The 13,164-nt window shown below is 47.1% G+C and overlaps 1 protein-coding gene across 1 annotated transcript in view; it reads left to right on the plus strand.

Moving 5' to 3' along the window:
* Positions 1–13,164, plus strand: part of dock10 (dedicator of cytokinesis 10) — a 316,489-nt gene that overhangs the window by 207,349 nt on the left and 95,976 nt on the right. Inside the window, exons 29-30 of the mRNA XM_070883587.1 lie at positions 1,347–1,430; positions 7,000–7,108. Coding sequence (XP_070739688.1) covers positions 1,347–1,430; positions 7,000–7,108 — 193 coding nt within the window. The remainder of the gene's footprint in view (positions 1–1,346; positions 1,431–6,999; positions 7,109–13,164) is intronic.

Genomic DNA, 13,164 nt, shown 5'->3' on the forward strand with positions numbered 1-13,164 from the left:
CTGTTACTTTTAGTCTGACTTGTCCACATTTCTCCTTTCTTTGAGCATAAGTGTTATGTTGCTAAACCTCCAGTCCTCAGGCAAACCTCCATATCCAATATCCACATTTTGACAAAGGGTCCGCACACACAAAACATCGAGCTCAATTTTCCCCAAAGCTGTTTTTTGGTGTACTTGAAGAGTTACGCCCGTTTTTGGGGGCCCAAGTACGCCAAAAAAAAATCATCCAAGTTTCCCCATTTGAATTCTTTATTGTGGCGCTGCCTAGCCTATCGTTTAGTTTTGGGGGTGGAGCCCAAGATCTGAGCCAAAAAGATCGGATTGCCACGGTAACCAGGGACACAATGTGGGCTGAGGCTGGAAAGTGAAACACACAGCCAGCTCACAGCAACCTACACAAGCACATTAAATATTGCAGCAACTTACCTCCATTAAATTATTAAAGTTCCCTCCCCCTTCCCTCCCGATGCTGGTCCCCGCACCTAACCCTGGCCAAATGGCCTCCTCCCTCCCAGTCCCCGCACCTATCCCTGGCTGAATGGCCTCCCAGTCCCGATCCCGCACCTATCCCTGGCCGAATGGCTTCCCCCCTCCCGGTCCCCACTCCTATCCCAGGCCGAATGGCCTCCTGGTCCCGGTCCCCATATCTATCCCAGGCCGAACGGCCTCCTGGTCCCGGTCCCTGCATCCATCCCAGGCCGAACGGCCTCCACCCTCCCGGTTACCGCTCCTACCTAAGCCCGAAAGGCTCCCCCCGCTCTCTCTAACTCTCTCTTACCTCTCCTGCTGCTGCTGTCCAGGCATCTGCTGCACTGATTTACTCACCTGCGCCGATTTTCTTAACTCACCAGAAAGTTTTTCCAAAGGGGCCACATAAGCCGGCCTAAGAAGAATTGGAGTAAATTGGAGCTGGCCAAACTTGCCTAAGTGGCCAGAAATGGCGTGGGTGGCAGGTTACGCCCCCAGTGACTCAAAAAAAAACTAACCTAAAAAAACCGTAACTAACTGAGTTACGCTGGCGCACATTGATCGGGGAAACATGTATTTTTTAACTTCGGGCAAAAAAACGGCGCAAATCACTGGGGAAAATTGAGCCCATAGACTTATCCATTCTCTTCACAGATGCTGCCGGATCTGCTGAGCGTTTCCACCTTTTTCCTTTTTTTGCTTCCAATTTCTTCCGAGTCCCATATATATGAAACTTGAATGACACGTTTTGGAAATAGACTAATAAGAATGGAAAATTTATTTTCAAATCTGTAGATTTGGTTTCACAGGTGCTGCAAAACTCATGCTTTATTTGTATTTGAAGCATTAACACAATATTGTGCTCTGGGTTTTTACAGCGATGTTTTACCTTTATGGACAGAGGATTTATAATGAAGCTAATTGGTAGTTACATGAACATCTTCAATCCTGGAGATCATAAGGTAATTTGCTCAGGAATTAAACAGCGGGAAATCCAGCAAAACTTGTAATAATTCCCAACATAATTCTACGATGAATAAGTGTGATTGTCTATTTTCCATATGGCCATCCTCACAACCTCTCCAAATAAAAATGCTCAGTCATTGGTGAATTAGAATGATACTGGCCAAAGTCAAATGAGTTTGGTTTGTGGGCCCATACGGTTCTCGGGGGAATGAATGACTACTACCTTCAACTGTCCTCAAATCTAGCACTTCTATTGTAAATTCTTCCTGACTACCCTTAGGCTTAATATATGGGAGGTGATTTTAACCTAACCCACCTGGTGGGTCAGATCCACTGCCCATTTTACACCCCGCCTGAATTTACTTTCCATTAACTTGCATCATGGGCAAGGCCACATTTATTGCCCCCTGCTAGTTGACCTGAGAAGGGGGCAGTGGGCCTGCATGTTGAACCGCTGCAGTCCTTGTGCTGATGGTGCTCTCACAATGGTACAAGGTAAAGAATTCCATGATTTTGACCCAGTGATGATGGAAGAATATATATGTCACGGTCAGGATGATGTGTCCAATGTACTCAGCCGCTTCTTAACATCACATGAACTGAATTGGTTCAACGCTGATATTAATGATAGTGGGGACTCTGGGGAGAGGCTGTGCAGGATCATCTATTTGGCTCTTTTAGCTGAAAATGCTTACAAACACTGCAGCCTGATCTCTTGCACTCATATCCTAAGCTCCAAGTGTATTTGGGAGTATTAATTATGAGGCTAGTGAACTGCAGCTGGAACCATTTGATACACCAATCTGATTGTGGCTAGTCTGGATTCATGCAAGATGGATGGTTGGTCTTGCCGGGCTGCTGGGGATGATGAGTTCAGTTTTGTGGTCAACCATGATGTCAGTTGCCACTTGTGTGTGTGTTGGAGGGTCAAAGTTGGTGGTGTCCTCTTCGGGTTGTTTGTAGCTGTTGGTGAACCGCAATTTGATTTGGTCCAAATGTTTTCTGTGTGTTTGTCCATTGCCCAATTTGACCTGAAACACTCTACACCTCTCTTTGGCTGTGACCATGCCAGCAAGCCATTTGGGACCATGTCCATAATTGAGCACAAACACAGGATCATTGAACTCAATACCGCGTGACAAATTTGCGTGGTCATGGTACACACTTTGTTGATGCCGCTTGCCCTCCACGTGATCATGGAGATCAGGGTGGACAAGAGAGAGCCTTGTTTTAAATGCCCTTTTCATGAGCAGCTCAGTTGGGGGAACCCCGGTGAGTGAGTGGGGTCTGGTGCGGTAGCTGAGCAGCACTCGGGACAACCGGGTCTGCAGGGAGCGTTCCGACACACGTTTCAAGCTTTGCTTGATGGTCTGAATGGCCTGGCCGTTGGATGCGGGCTTGAACGGGGCAGATGTGACATGTTTGATCCCATTGCGGGTCATGAATTCCTTGAATTCAGCACTGGTGAAGCACGGCCCATTGTCGCTGACTAGGACATCAGGCAAGCCGTGCGTGGCAAACATGGCTCGTAGGCTTTCAATGGTGGCCGTGGACGTGCTTACAGACATTATTGCACATTCAATCCATTTTGAGTAAACGTCCACAACAACCAAAAACATTTTGCCTAGGAATAGGCTCGCATAGTCTACATGGATCCTCGACCACGGTTTGGAGGGCCACAACCACAAATTTAGTGGCGCCTGTCTGGCTGCATTGCTCAGCTGAGAGCAAGTTGTTGCACTGGCACACGCATGACTCTAAATCTGAGTCGATGCCGGGCCACCACACATGAGATCTGGCTATGGCTTTCATCATTACGATGCCTGGGTGGGTGTTGTGCAGTTCACATATGAATGTGTCTCTGCCTTTCTTGGGCAAGACCACGCGATTGCCCCACAATAGACAGTCCGCCTGCAGGGACAACTCGTCTTTGCAACTGTGGAACGGTTTCATCGCCTCCTGCATCTCCACTGGGACACCGGACCAGCTCCCATGGAGGTCACAGTTTTTTTACCAAGGACATAAAGGATCCTGGCTGGTCCAGGTCCTGATCTGGCGGGCTGTAACGGGGGAATTTTCGTTCTCGAATGCCTCCATGACCATGAGCAAGTCTGCTGGTAGTGGGCAATGGCAGCCGACTGAGAGCATCTGCGCAGTTCTCTGTGCCCGGTCTGTGGCAGTTTACATAGTTGTATGCTGACAGTGTGAGCGCCCATCTTTGGATGCGGGCAGATGCATTGATATTAATCCCTTTGCTCTCAGAGAACAGCGATATGAGCGGCTTGTGGTCAGTTTCAAGCTCAAACTTGGAGGCCAAATACGTACTGGTGCATTTTTTTTACCCCGTAAACCCACGCGAGAGCTTCTTTTTCAACCATGCTGTAGCCCCTTTCGGCCTTGGACAAACTCCTGGACGCATAAGTGACCGGTTGCAAAATCCCCGATTCATTAGCCTGTTGTAGCACACACCCGACTCCGTATGACGACATATCGCAAGCTAGCAGTAATCATTTACAAGAGTTATACAGGACAAGCAGTTTGTTAGAACACAACAGATTTCTGGTTTTCTTAAAGGCAGCCTATTGTGAATTCCCCCATACTCAGTCGTCTCCCTTGTGCAGTAGCGGGTGATTAACCCAGCTAAGAAATTACCGAAATAGTTAAGGAGTCCCAGGATCGACCGCAGTTCTGTCACGTTTTGTGGTCACGGCGCGTTCTTAATGGCCTCCGTCTTGGCATTGGTGGGTCTGATGCCATCTGCTGCGATTCTCCTTCCCAAGAATTCGATGTCCTGTGTCAGGAAAACACACTTCGAGCGTTTCAACCTGAACCCCATGCGATCCAACCGACTAAGAACCTCCGCCAGATTCTTCAATGCTCCATGGTGTCCTGACCTATAACCAATATGTCGTCCTGGAAGACCACTGTGCAAAGAACCGACTTTAGCAGGCTTTCCATGTTCCGCTGGAAGATCGCCCGCAACTGACTGAATCCCGAACGGGCACCGGTTGCAGATAAACAGACATTTGTGCGTGTTGATACAGGTGAGGCCTTGCGAAGACTCCTCCAGCTCCTGCGTCATGTAGGCCGAGGTCAGGTCCAGCTTGGTGAACGTCTTCTCTCCAGCCAGGGTCGCAAATAGGTCATCTGCCTTTAGTAGCGGGTACTGGTCCTGCAGCAAAAAACGGTTAATCGTTACTTCATAGTCCCCACAAATTCAAACCGTGCCGTCCTCTTTAAGTACCGGGACAATCGGACTGGCCCAGTCGTTGAATTCCACTGGCGCGATGATGCCTTCACGTTGTAGCCTGTCCAGTTTAATTTGCACTTTTTCACGCATCATGTACAGTACCGCCTTAGCCTTGTGGTGGATGGGTCGCGTACCGGGAACCCAATGGATCTGCACTTTTGCTCCTGAGAAGTTTCCGATGCCTGGCTCGAACAATGATGGAAATTTGCTCAGAACCTGGGTACATGAGGCGTTGTCGACGGACAAAAGCGCTCGGATGTCGTTCCAGTTCCACGGATTTTTCCCAGCCAGCTTCTGCCAAACAATGTGGGGCCATCCCCGGCACAATCCACAGCGGGAGTTCGGGTACTGCTCCTTCATAGGAGACTTTGACTTCTGCACTGTCAATTACAGGGATTAGTTCCTTGGTGTAAGTCCTTAGTTTGGTGTGAATGGGGCTGAGCTTGGGCCTGTATGCCTCTTTGCCCCCACACCTGTCGAAGGCCTTTTTACTCATTATGGACTGACTTGCCCCCGTGTCCAGCTCCATAGATACTGGAATGCCGTTCAGTTCAACTTTCAACATCATTGGTGGACATTTCGTATTGAACATGTTTACCCCGTACATATCTGCCTCCTCAGTACGAATCTCCAATTCAGCCTGATCCACTGTACATCGATCTTCCTCTGCAATGTGATGGTTTGCAGGGTTTGCAGCTCGCCTGCACATTCGTTGGAGGTGTTCCATTGTTCTGCAACCATTGCACGCATAGTGCTTAAAGCGGCATTGATGGGGCCGATGACCACCTCCACAGCGCCAACAGGGTGTTAACTGCCTCGCATTAACGTTTGATGCGGACTTTGGGTTATCTGAGGTCGGGCCGCTGCAGCCGGCGTGTGCTTTCTGCCATGTACATTTCTGCTCGAGATCGACGTTACTTTATGCACAGTACTGGCCGAAACTGCGAAATCTGTTTGGTGTTGTCACTGGTGGACATTAATGCCTGGGCTATCGTTACAGCTTTACTTAGATTTGGAGTTTCTACAGTCAACAGTTTACGAAGGATTGTCTCATGTCCAATGTCCAGTACAAAAAAGTCTCTAAGCATTTGTTCTAGGAATCCCTCAAACTCACAATGTCCTGTGAGGCGCCTTAGTTCGGCGACGTAGCTCGCCACTTCCTGGCCCTCCGATCGTTGACACGTGTAGAACCAATATCTCCCCATCAAAATGCTTTCCTTAGGATTTAGGTGCTTCCGGACCAGCATACACAATTCTTCGTAGGATTTCTCTGTTGGTTTTGCCGGGGTCACGAGATTCTTCATGAGGCCATAGGTTGTTGCCCCACAGACAGTTAGGAGGATCGCCCTTCATTTGGTAGCGTTCTCGTCCCCTTCCAGCTCATTGGCCAAGAATATCGGTCGAGTCTCTCCACGAAGGCCTCCCAATTGTCCCCTTCTGAGAACTTCTCCTGGATGCTGACTGTTCTTTGCATTTTTGCGCGGTTGTTCGTTACCTCGTCGCCAATTGACACGCTCATAATAAAGGGTGAAACTGAATCCTGTGCGTAATGAGCAAGTATGACCTTAGCTTCTTTAATAAGATTCCAGAGTGCAGGGACCTCGTGGGTGGCCTGTTTATATACTGTGCTCCCAAGGGATCCCAGAATCCCTTGGGACTCCAACAGGTGGGCCCTCTGGTGGTCAGGTATCATGCAGGTTACAAAGGGTTAAATACATAACAAAAGGGAAAAGCAAAGCAGTTAAAATGTTACAAATGGAAGTTTGTGCTATGTGTTATGTGCTATAGATGTTTCCTTGGATTTTCTTTATAACTTACCTGTATACTGACATTTTAGGGTAGATTTTCAATTTATCACTGGAGCATAAAACCAGAATTGTGGATTGGCCACCCATTAAAGAAACCACCTAATTTTATGGAAATGACAACCAGGCAGTTTCTATAATGAGCAGTCGATCTGCAACAATGGTTTTATGCCCGGGTGACAACTTGAAAATCTACCCGTGGAATCATTTTTTTTTTACATCTTTTGTTTGAGTGCCAGGAAGGAAACAAAATGGAGTGAAAAATGCTGTATTATACAGAAAATATCTGATTATGATCTGGGACCTCTGATTCTGATTTATAACTATATATAAATATATATTGAGAGAAGTTGTGTGCTAGTTTAGAGATGAATGGTTTTCTGCTTTGATATTGGCTGGCTTATTAAAGTGAATAACTGGAACATCATGGGCTGGCAAGAGCAAAGGTAGGAAAGCCTGTCTGAAAAGTCTTAAAAAATAAAAATCTTGTTTATTACTTTCTAATTTCAGACTCTGTTTGAATACAAGTTTGACTTTCTTCATGAAATATGCAACCATGAGCACTTCATTCCCCTTAACCTGCCGATGCTGTTTTTGAAGAATAAATCAGGAAAAGAAGGTAAACTAATGTTTCATTTCAGGATAGGAGGCAGGTAGGGAGTGTTGTGTTCCTAACACAGATGCGACTGCACACAGGGAGGTTAAAGTAACAGTGACCTCAGTCTTTATTAAGACACTCCAGAGTGAGTAACAGGCCTTAGGGGCTGGCTTATATACAGTGCTCCCAAGGGATGCTGGGATCCCTTGGGACTTCAGGGGATGCGCTCCCTGGTGGCAGAACATGGGAGTGCATGCTTTACAGATACACAACATCACTCCCCGCAAAGTCAAAGTGAAAACTATTTACAAGGTGAGGCGGTCGGGAGCCTTTCTTTCCCTGGTGGACTGCCTCAGTACAAATGTCTGTTCTGGTGTGTTGGTTGTGCCCTCGCTGGGCTGGCATGTTGTTGGCCCTGCAGGGCTGCTGGGTGAGCCTGGCCTTGCTGGGCTGTTGGGCGTGATGGGTTCGATTTCCTGGTCCGGCGTGGTGTCGTTGAGCCTTTGGGTGTGTGTTGTGGGCTCGAAAAAGGTGGTGTCTGCTGTGGGTTGTTCAAGGCAGTCTGTGAACCGCAGCCTCGTTTGGTCCAGGTGCTTTCTGCAAATTTGTCCATTGTCTAGTTTGACTACAAACACCCTACTCACTTCTTTAGCTATCATCATGCCCGCGATCCACTTGGGACCATGTCCGTTGTTTAGCACACACGCTAATGCCTCTTTCTCAATCATGCTGTAGGCCCTCTCAGCCTTAGACAAGCTCCTGGAAGCATAGGCGACAGGTTGCAACTTCCCCACAACGTTTGCTTGTTGTAACACACACCCGACTCCGTACGGCGACGCATCACATGCTAGCACGAGTCTTTTACACGGGTTGTACAATACAAGCAGCTTGTTGAAGCATAAAATGTTTCTGGCTTTCTCAAAAGCAATTACTTGTTTTTTTTCCCCATACCCAGTTCTCACCTTTACGCAATAACACATGTAGGGGCTCTAAGAGGGTGCTTAACCCCTGTAGAAAGTTACCAAAATAGTTGAGGAGTCGCAGGAACGACCGCAGCTCCATGATGTTCTGTGGCCTGGGTGCGTTCCTGATAGCCTCTGTCTTGGCGTCTGTGGGCCGAATGCCATCCGCCGTGATCTTTCTCTCCAAAACCTCCACTTCTGTTGCCATGAAGATGCATTTCGACCTCTTCAGCTGCAGCCCTACGCGATCCAGTCGCTGGAGAACCTCCTCCAGGTTTTGTAGGTGCTCGACGGTGTCCCAACCCGTGAACAATATGTCGTCCTGAAAAACCACCGTGCGTGGTACCAACTTGAGTAGGCTCTCCATGTTTCTCTGGAAGATTGCTGCAGCCGACTGAATTCCAAACGGGCATCTGTTGTAGATGAGCAGTCCCTTGTGCATGTTGATGCAGGTGAGGCCCTTCGAAGACTCCTCCAGCTCCTGCGTTATGTAGGCTGAAATCAGGTCGAGCTTGGTGAACGTCTTGCCTCCTGCCAGCGTCGCAAATAGGTCATCTGCATTCGGTAGCGGGTATTCGTCCTGTAGCGAGAAACGATTAATAGTTACTTTATAAACGCTGCAAATCCTGACCGTGCCATCACTTTTGAGTACTGGAACAATCAGGCTGACCCACTCACTGGAGAGATGATGCCCTCGCGTTGCAGCCTGTCCAGCTCGATTTCCACTCTCTCCCTCATCATGTAAGGTACCGCTCGCGCCTTGTGGTGAATGGGTCATGCCTCTGGGATCAAGTGGATCCACACCTTCGCCCCGGAAAAGTTTCCAATGCCTGGCTCAAAAAGGGAAGGAAATTTGTAAAGAACCTGGGTACATGAAGCCTCATCGACATGTGATAGCGCTCGGATGTCATTCGGATTCTGCCCAGCCAGCTCCTTCCAAGCAGTGTGGGGCCATCGCCCGGGACAATCCAGAGTGGTAGTTCGTGCACCGTGTCCTCGTATGTGACCTGGACCATGGCGCTGCCCAGGACAGTGATAAGCTCTTTGGTGTACGTTCTCAGTTTCATGTGGATGGGGCTCAGGGCTGGTCTGAGTGTCTTGTTGCACCACAGTCTCTCAAACATCTTTTTACGCATGATAGATTGGCTAGCGCCAGTGTCCAGTTCCATGGCTACGGGTAGCCATTCAATTTTACGTTTAGCATTATAGGTGGACATTTCGTCGAAAATGTGTGCACCCCATGTATTTCAGCATCTGCCTCCTCTCTCTGAGGCTCGAAATTGCTTTGATCCACCATGGACCGATCTTCCTCTGCCATGTGGTGATTAGCAGGTTTTGCAGAGCTTGCAGCTCGTCTTCAAGCTCGTTGGAGGTGCCCCATTGTTCCACAGCTCTTGCAAACATACCCTTTGAAGCAGGATGAATAGTCTGAATGGAAGCCTCCACAAAGCCAACAAGGTGTGAATTGCCTTGCATTCATCCTTTGTTGCGGACTCTGAGTCATCTGGGTCACCTGAGGCCTGCTGGCACTTGCAGACTCGTGTTTCTGCCCTGTACATTTCTGCTCGCAAACACAGTTCCAGTTAATTTATGAACATTGCTAGCACTTGTGTGCTGAGAGATTTGTTTGGTGTTATCACTGGTGGACATAAACGCCTGTGCTATCGCAATGGCCTTACTGAGGGTCGGTGTCTCTATAGTCAAAAGTTTTCATAGGATGGTCTCGTGGCCAATGCCCAGTACAAAAAAGTCTCTGAGCATTTGCTCCAGGTAGCCATCAAACTCACATTGTCCTGCAAGTCGCCTTAGCTCGACGACGTAGCTCACCATTTCCTGACCTTCAGATGGCTGGTTCGTATAGAACCGATACCTCGCCATTAGCACGCTCTCCCTCAGGTTAAGATGCTCCCGAACCAGTGTACACAGCTCCTCATATGACTTACCTGTGGGTTTCACCGGAGCCAGAAGATTCTTCATGAGGCTGTAGGTTGGTGCCCCGCAGACCGTGAGGAGGACACTCTCCTTTTTGCAGGGCTTCCTTCTCCGTCCAGCTCGTTGGCTACAAAGTACTGGTCTAGCCGTTCGGCATAGGCTTCCCAGTCCTCACCCTCCGAGAACTTCTGTGTACTCATCGCCAGTTGTTGTGTTCCTAACACAGATGAGACTGCACACAGAGAGGTTAAAGTAACAGTGACCTCAGTCTTTATCAAGATTGCGTAACAGGCCTTGGGACTTCAGGGGATGCGCTCCCTGATGGCGGAACATGGGAGTGCATGCTTTACATATACACAACAGGGAGGTTATACAGGGGTGTGCAGAGAGGCCATTTTTGGTGCCCAAGGCCCCAAGAATTCTTACTGATTAATTTGCAGTTCTTAGTTTTTTGCTGTACCTTTGCTGTGTGGATGCCAATGGCAAGCAGTATGTGTTTCACAATTTTTTGGTGAGATTAACAGCAGTAGGTGAGATGGGTTAAAACACTGTTCATTCATCTCTCTGGGGCAGTTTTCAAATCATTTCCAAATGGATAACATGAAAGACTTTTCTCTGGACTTTTAGAGTACTGTGAAAAGAATATTATAAATATCAAGCACTGCCAGGTCATTGGCCAGAAACTTGCGGGTGTATACAATGTGCACACGCACCTGAAGAGACCTTGCATGCAGTTGCATGCACTGAGAACCAGCTTTTGTGATCTGTCAAAATGTCAAAAAGCCCCAAGAATTTTTAGTCTGGCTCTGCAATGCCGTTTCTCTGGGGATTCTGCCAAAGCTATGGTAGGAGATCAAGTAACCCCCACAGACATTCTATCCTCAAAACAATATTCAGATCAATGCTCAACAGTGTAAAAGTTATAAGTGGGAAGTTATACTTAAAGCTGCATAGACCAGGATATATTTACATGTTACATGATGCTGCATAGCCAACCTCACAAATCAATTTTACAGACCACACAGGAGGAAGAAGTTTCTGTCATCATGTGCAATATAGTTACAAACTTATACACATGGAATTTCCTCCAGGGTTCTTCCAATCCCCTGCCATTACTGGCGACAGGAGATTGGTGGAAACGGCGTTATGACAGCCGATCAGGAGAACCCCCTTGGAAATTCTCCCTCATACTTTTTGAATTGATGATCATGCTACACAGAGTCACCTGGGAAATTTTTCTACCCTATTGCTTTTGAAATTTGCAGTATGAACCATTAAAATAAATAGAACATTTGTTCTTTGAGTTCACATTTCATAACCTAAAAAAAATCCCTTAAATAAATCATCAGTTTTCTTTCAGAAGTGAAAGTGAAACTATTTCAAAAATAGGTGGTTATGCTAGTTTTTATCATAGAATCATGGAAATGTACAGCATGGAAGGAGGCTATTTCGGCCCATTGTGTCGGTGCCGGCCAACAAGAGGCTATCCAGCTTAATCCCATTTTCCAGCTCTAGGTCAGTAGCCCTGCAGGTTACAGCACTTCAAGTGCACATCCAAGTACTTTTTAAATGTGGTGAGAGTTTCTGCCTCTACCACCCTTTCAGGCAGTGAGTTCCAGACCCCCATAACCCTCTGAGTGAAGACATTTCCCCTCAAATCCTCTCTAAACCTTCTACCAATTACTTTAAATGTATGCCCCTTGGTTGTGGACCCCTCTGCTAAGGGAAGTAGGCCGTTTCTATCCACGATAACTAGGCCCCTCATAATTTTATACACCTCAATGATGTCTCCCCTCAGATTCCTCCGTTCCAAGGAAAATAAACCCAGCCTATCCAATCTCTCCTCATAATTAAGATTCTCACCTCCCAGCAACATCCTCGTAAATCTCCTCTGTACCCTTTCCAGTTAATCACATCCTTCCTGTAATGCGGTACTCTAGTGTTTTATACAGTTCAAGCATAACCCTCTGCTCTTGTATTTTATGCCTTGGCTAATTATGGCAAGCATTCCATATGCCTTCTTAACCACCTTATCTACCTGGCCTGCTGCCTTCAGGGATCTGTGGACCCTTTGTCCCTTTGTTCCTCTACACTTCTCAGTGTGCTACCATTTCATGTGTATGCCCTTGCCTTGTTAGCCCTCCCCAAATGCATTACCTCACACTTCTCCGCATTGAATTCCATTTGCCACTGTTCTGCCCACCTGACCAGTTGATTGATATCGTCCTGTCGTCTACAGCTTTCTTCTTCATTATCAACCACACAGCCAAATTTAGTATCATCTGCAAACTTCTTAATCATACCCCCTATATTCAAGTCTAAATCATTGATTTATACCACAAAAAGCAAGGGACCGAGTACTGAGCCATGTGGAACCCCACTGGAAACAGCCTTCCGGTCACAATAAACACCCATCAACCATTACCCTCTGCTTCCTTCCTTTGAGCCAATTTTGGATCCAACTTTGCCTTGGATCCCATGGGCTTTTACTTTCGTGACCAGTCTGCCATGTGGGACCTTATCAAAAGCCTTGCTAAAATCCAAATACACTACATCAAATGCACTACCCTCATCAACCCGCCTTGTTACCTCCTCAAAAAATTCAGTCAAGTTAGTCAGACACAACCTTCCCTTAACAAATCCACGCTGACTGTCCTCTATTAATCCGTGTCTTTCTAAATGAAGATTTATTCTGTCCTTCAGAATTTTTTTCAATAATTTTCCTACCACCAAATTTAGGCTGACTGGCCTATGATTACTCGGTCTATCCCTTGCTCCCTTCTTAAACAGAAGTACCACATTCGCAGTCCTCCAGTCCTCCAGCACCATACCTGAAGCCAGAGAGGATTAGAAAATGTTGGTCAAAGCCTTTGGTATTTCCTCTTTTGTTTTGTTTAACAGTCTGGGATACATTTCATTCAGGCCTGTGGACTTGTCCACTTTCAAAGTTGCAAAACACCTTAATACCTCCTCTCTCACTATGTTTATTTCAACTAATATTTCACACTCCTCCTCCCCAATAGCAGTGTCTGCATCGCTCCTCGCCTTTGTGAAAACAGACACAAAGTGTTCATTGAGAACAATACCCACATCTCCTGCATTCACACACAGATTACCCTCATGGTCTCTATTAGGCCCTATCCTTTCTTTAATTATCCCCTTGCTCTTAATATATTTATAAAA

This window comes from Pristiophorus japonicus, chromosome 6 (assembly GCF_044704955.1).
Source record: "Pristiophorus japonicus isolate sPriJap1 chromosome 6, sPriJap1.hap1, whole genome shotgun sequence".
NCBI classification, from domain to species: Eukaryota; Metazoa; Chordata; class Chondrichthyes; family Pristiophoridae; genus Pristiophorus; species Pristiophorus japonicus.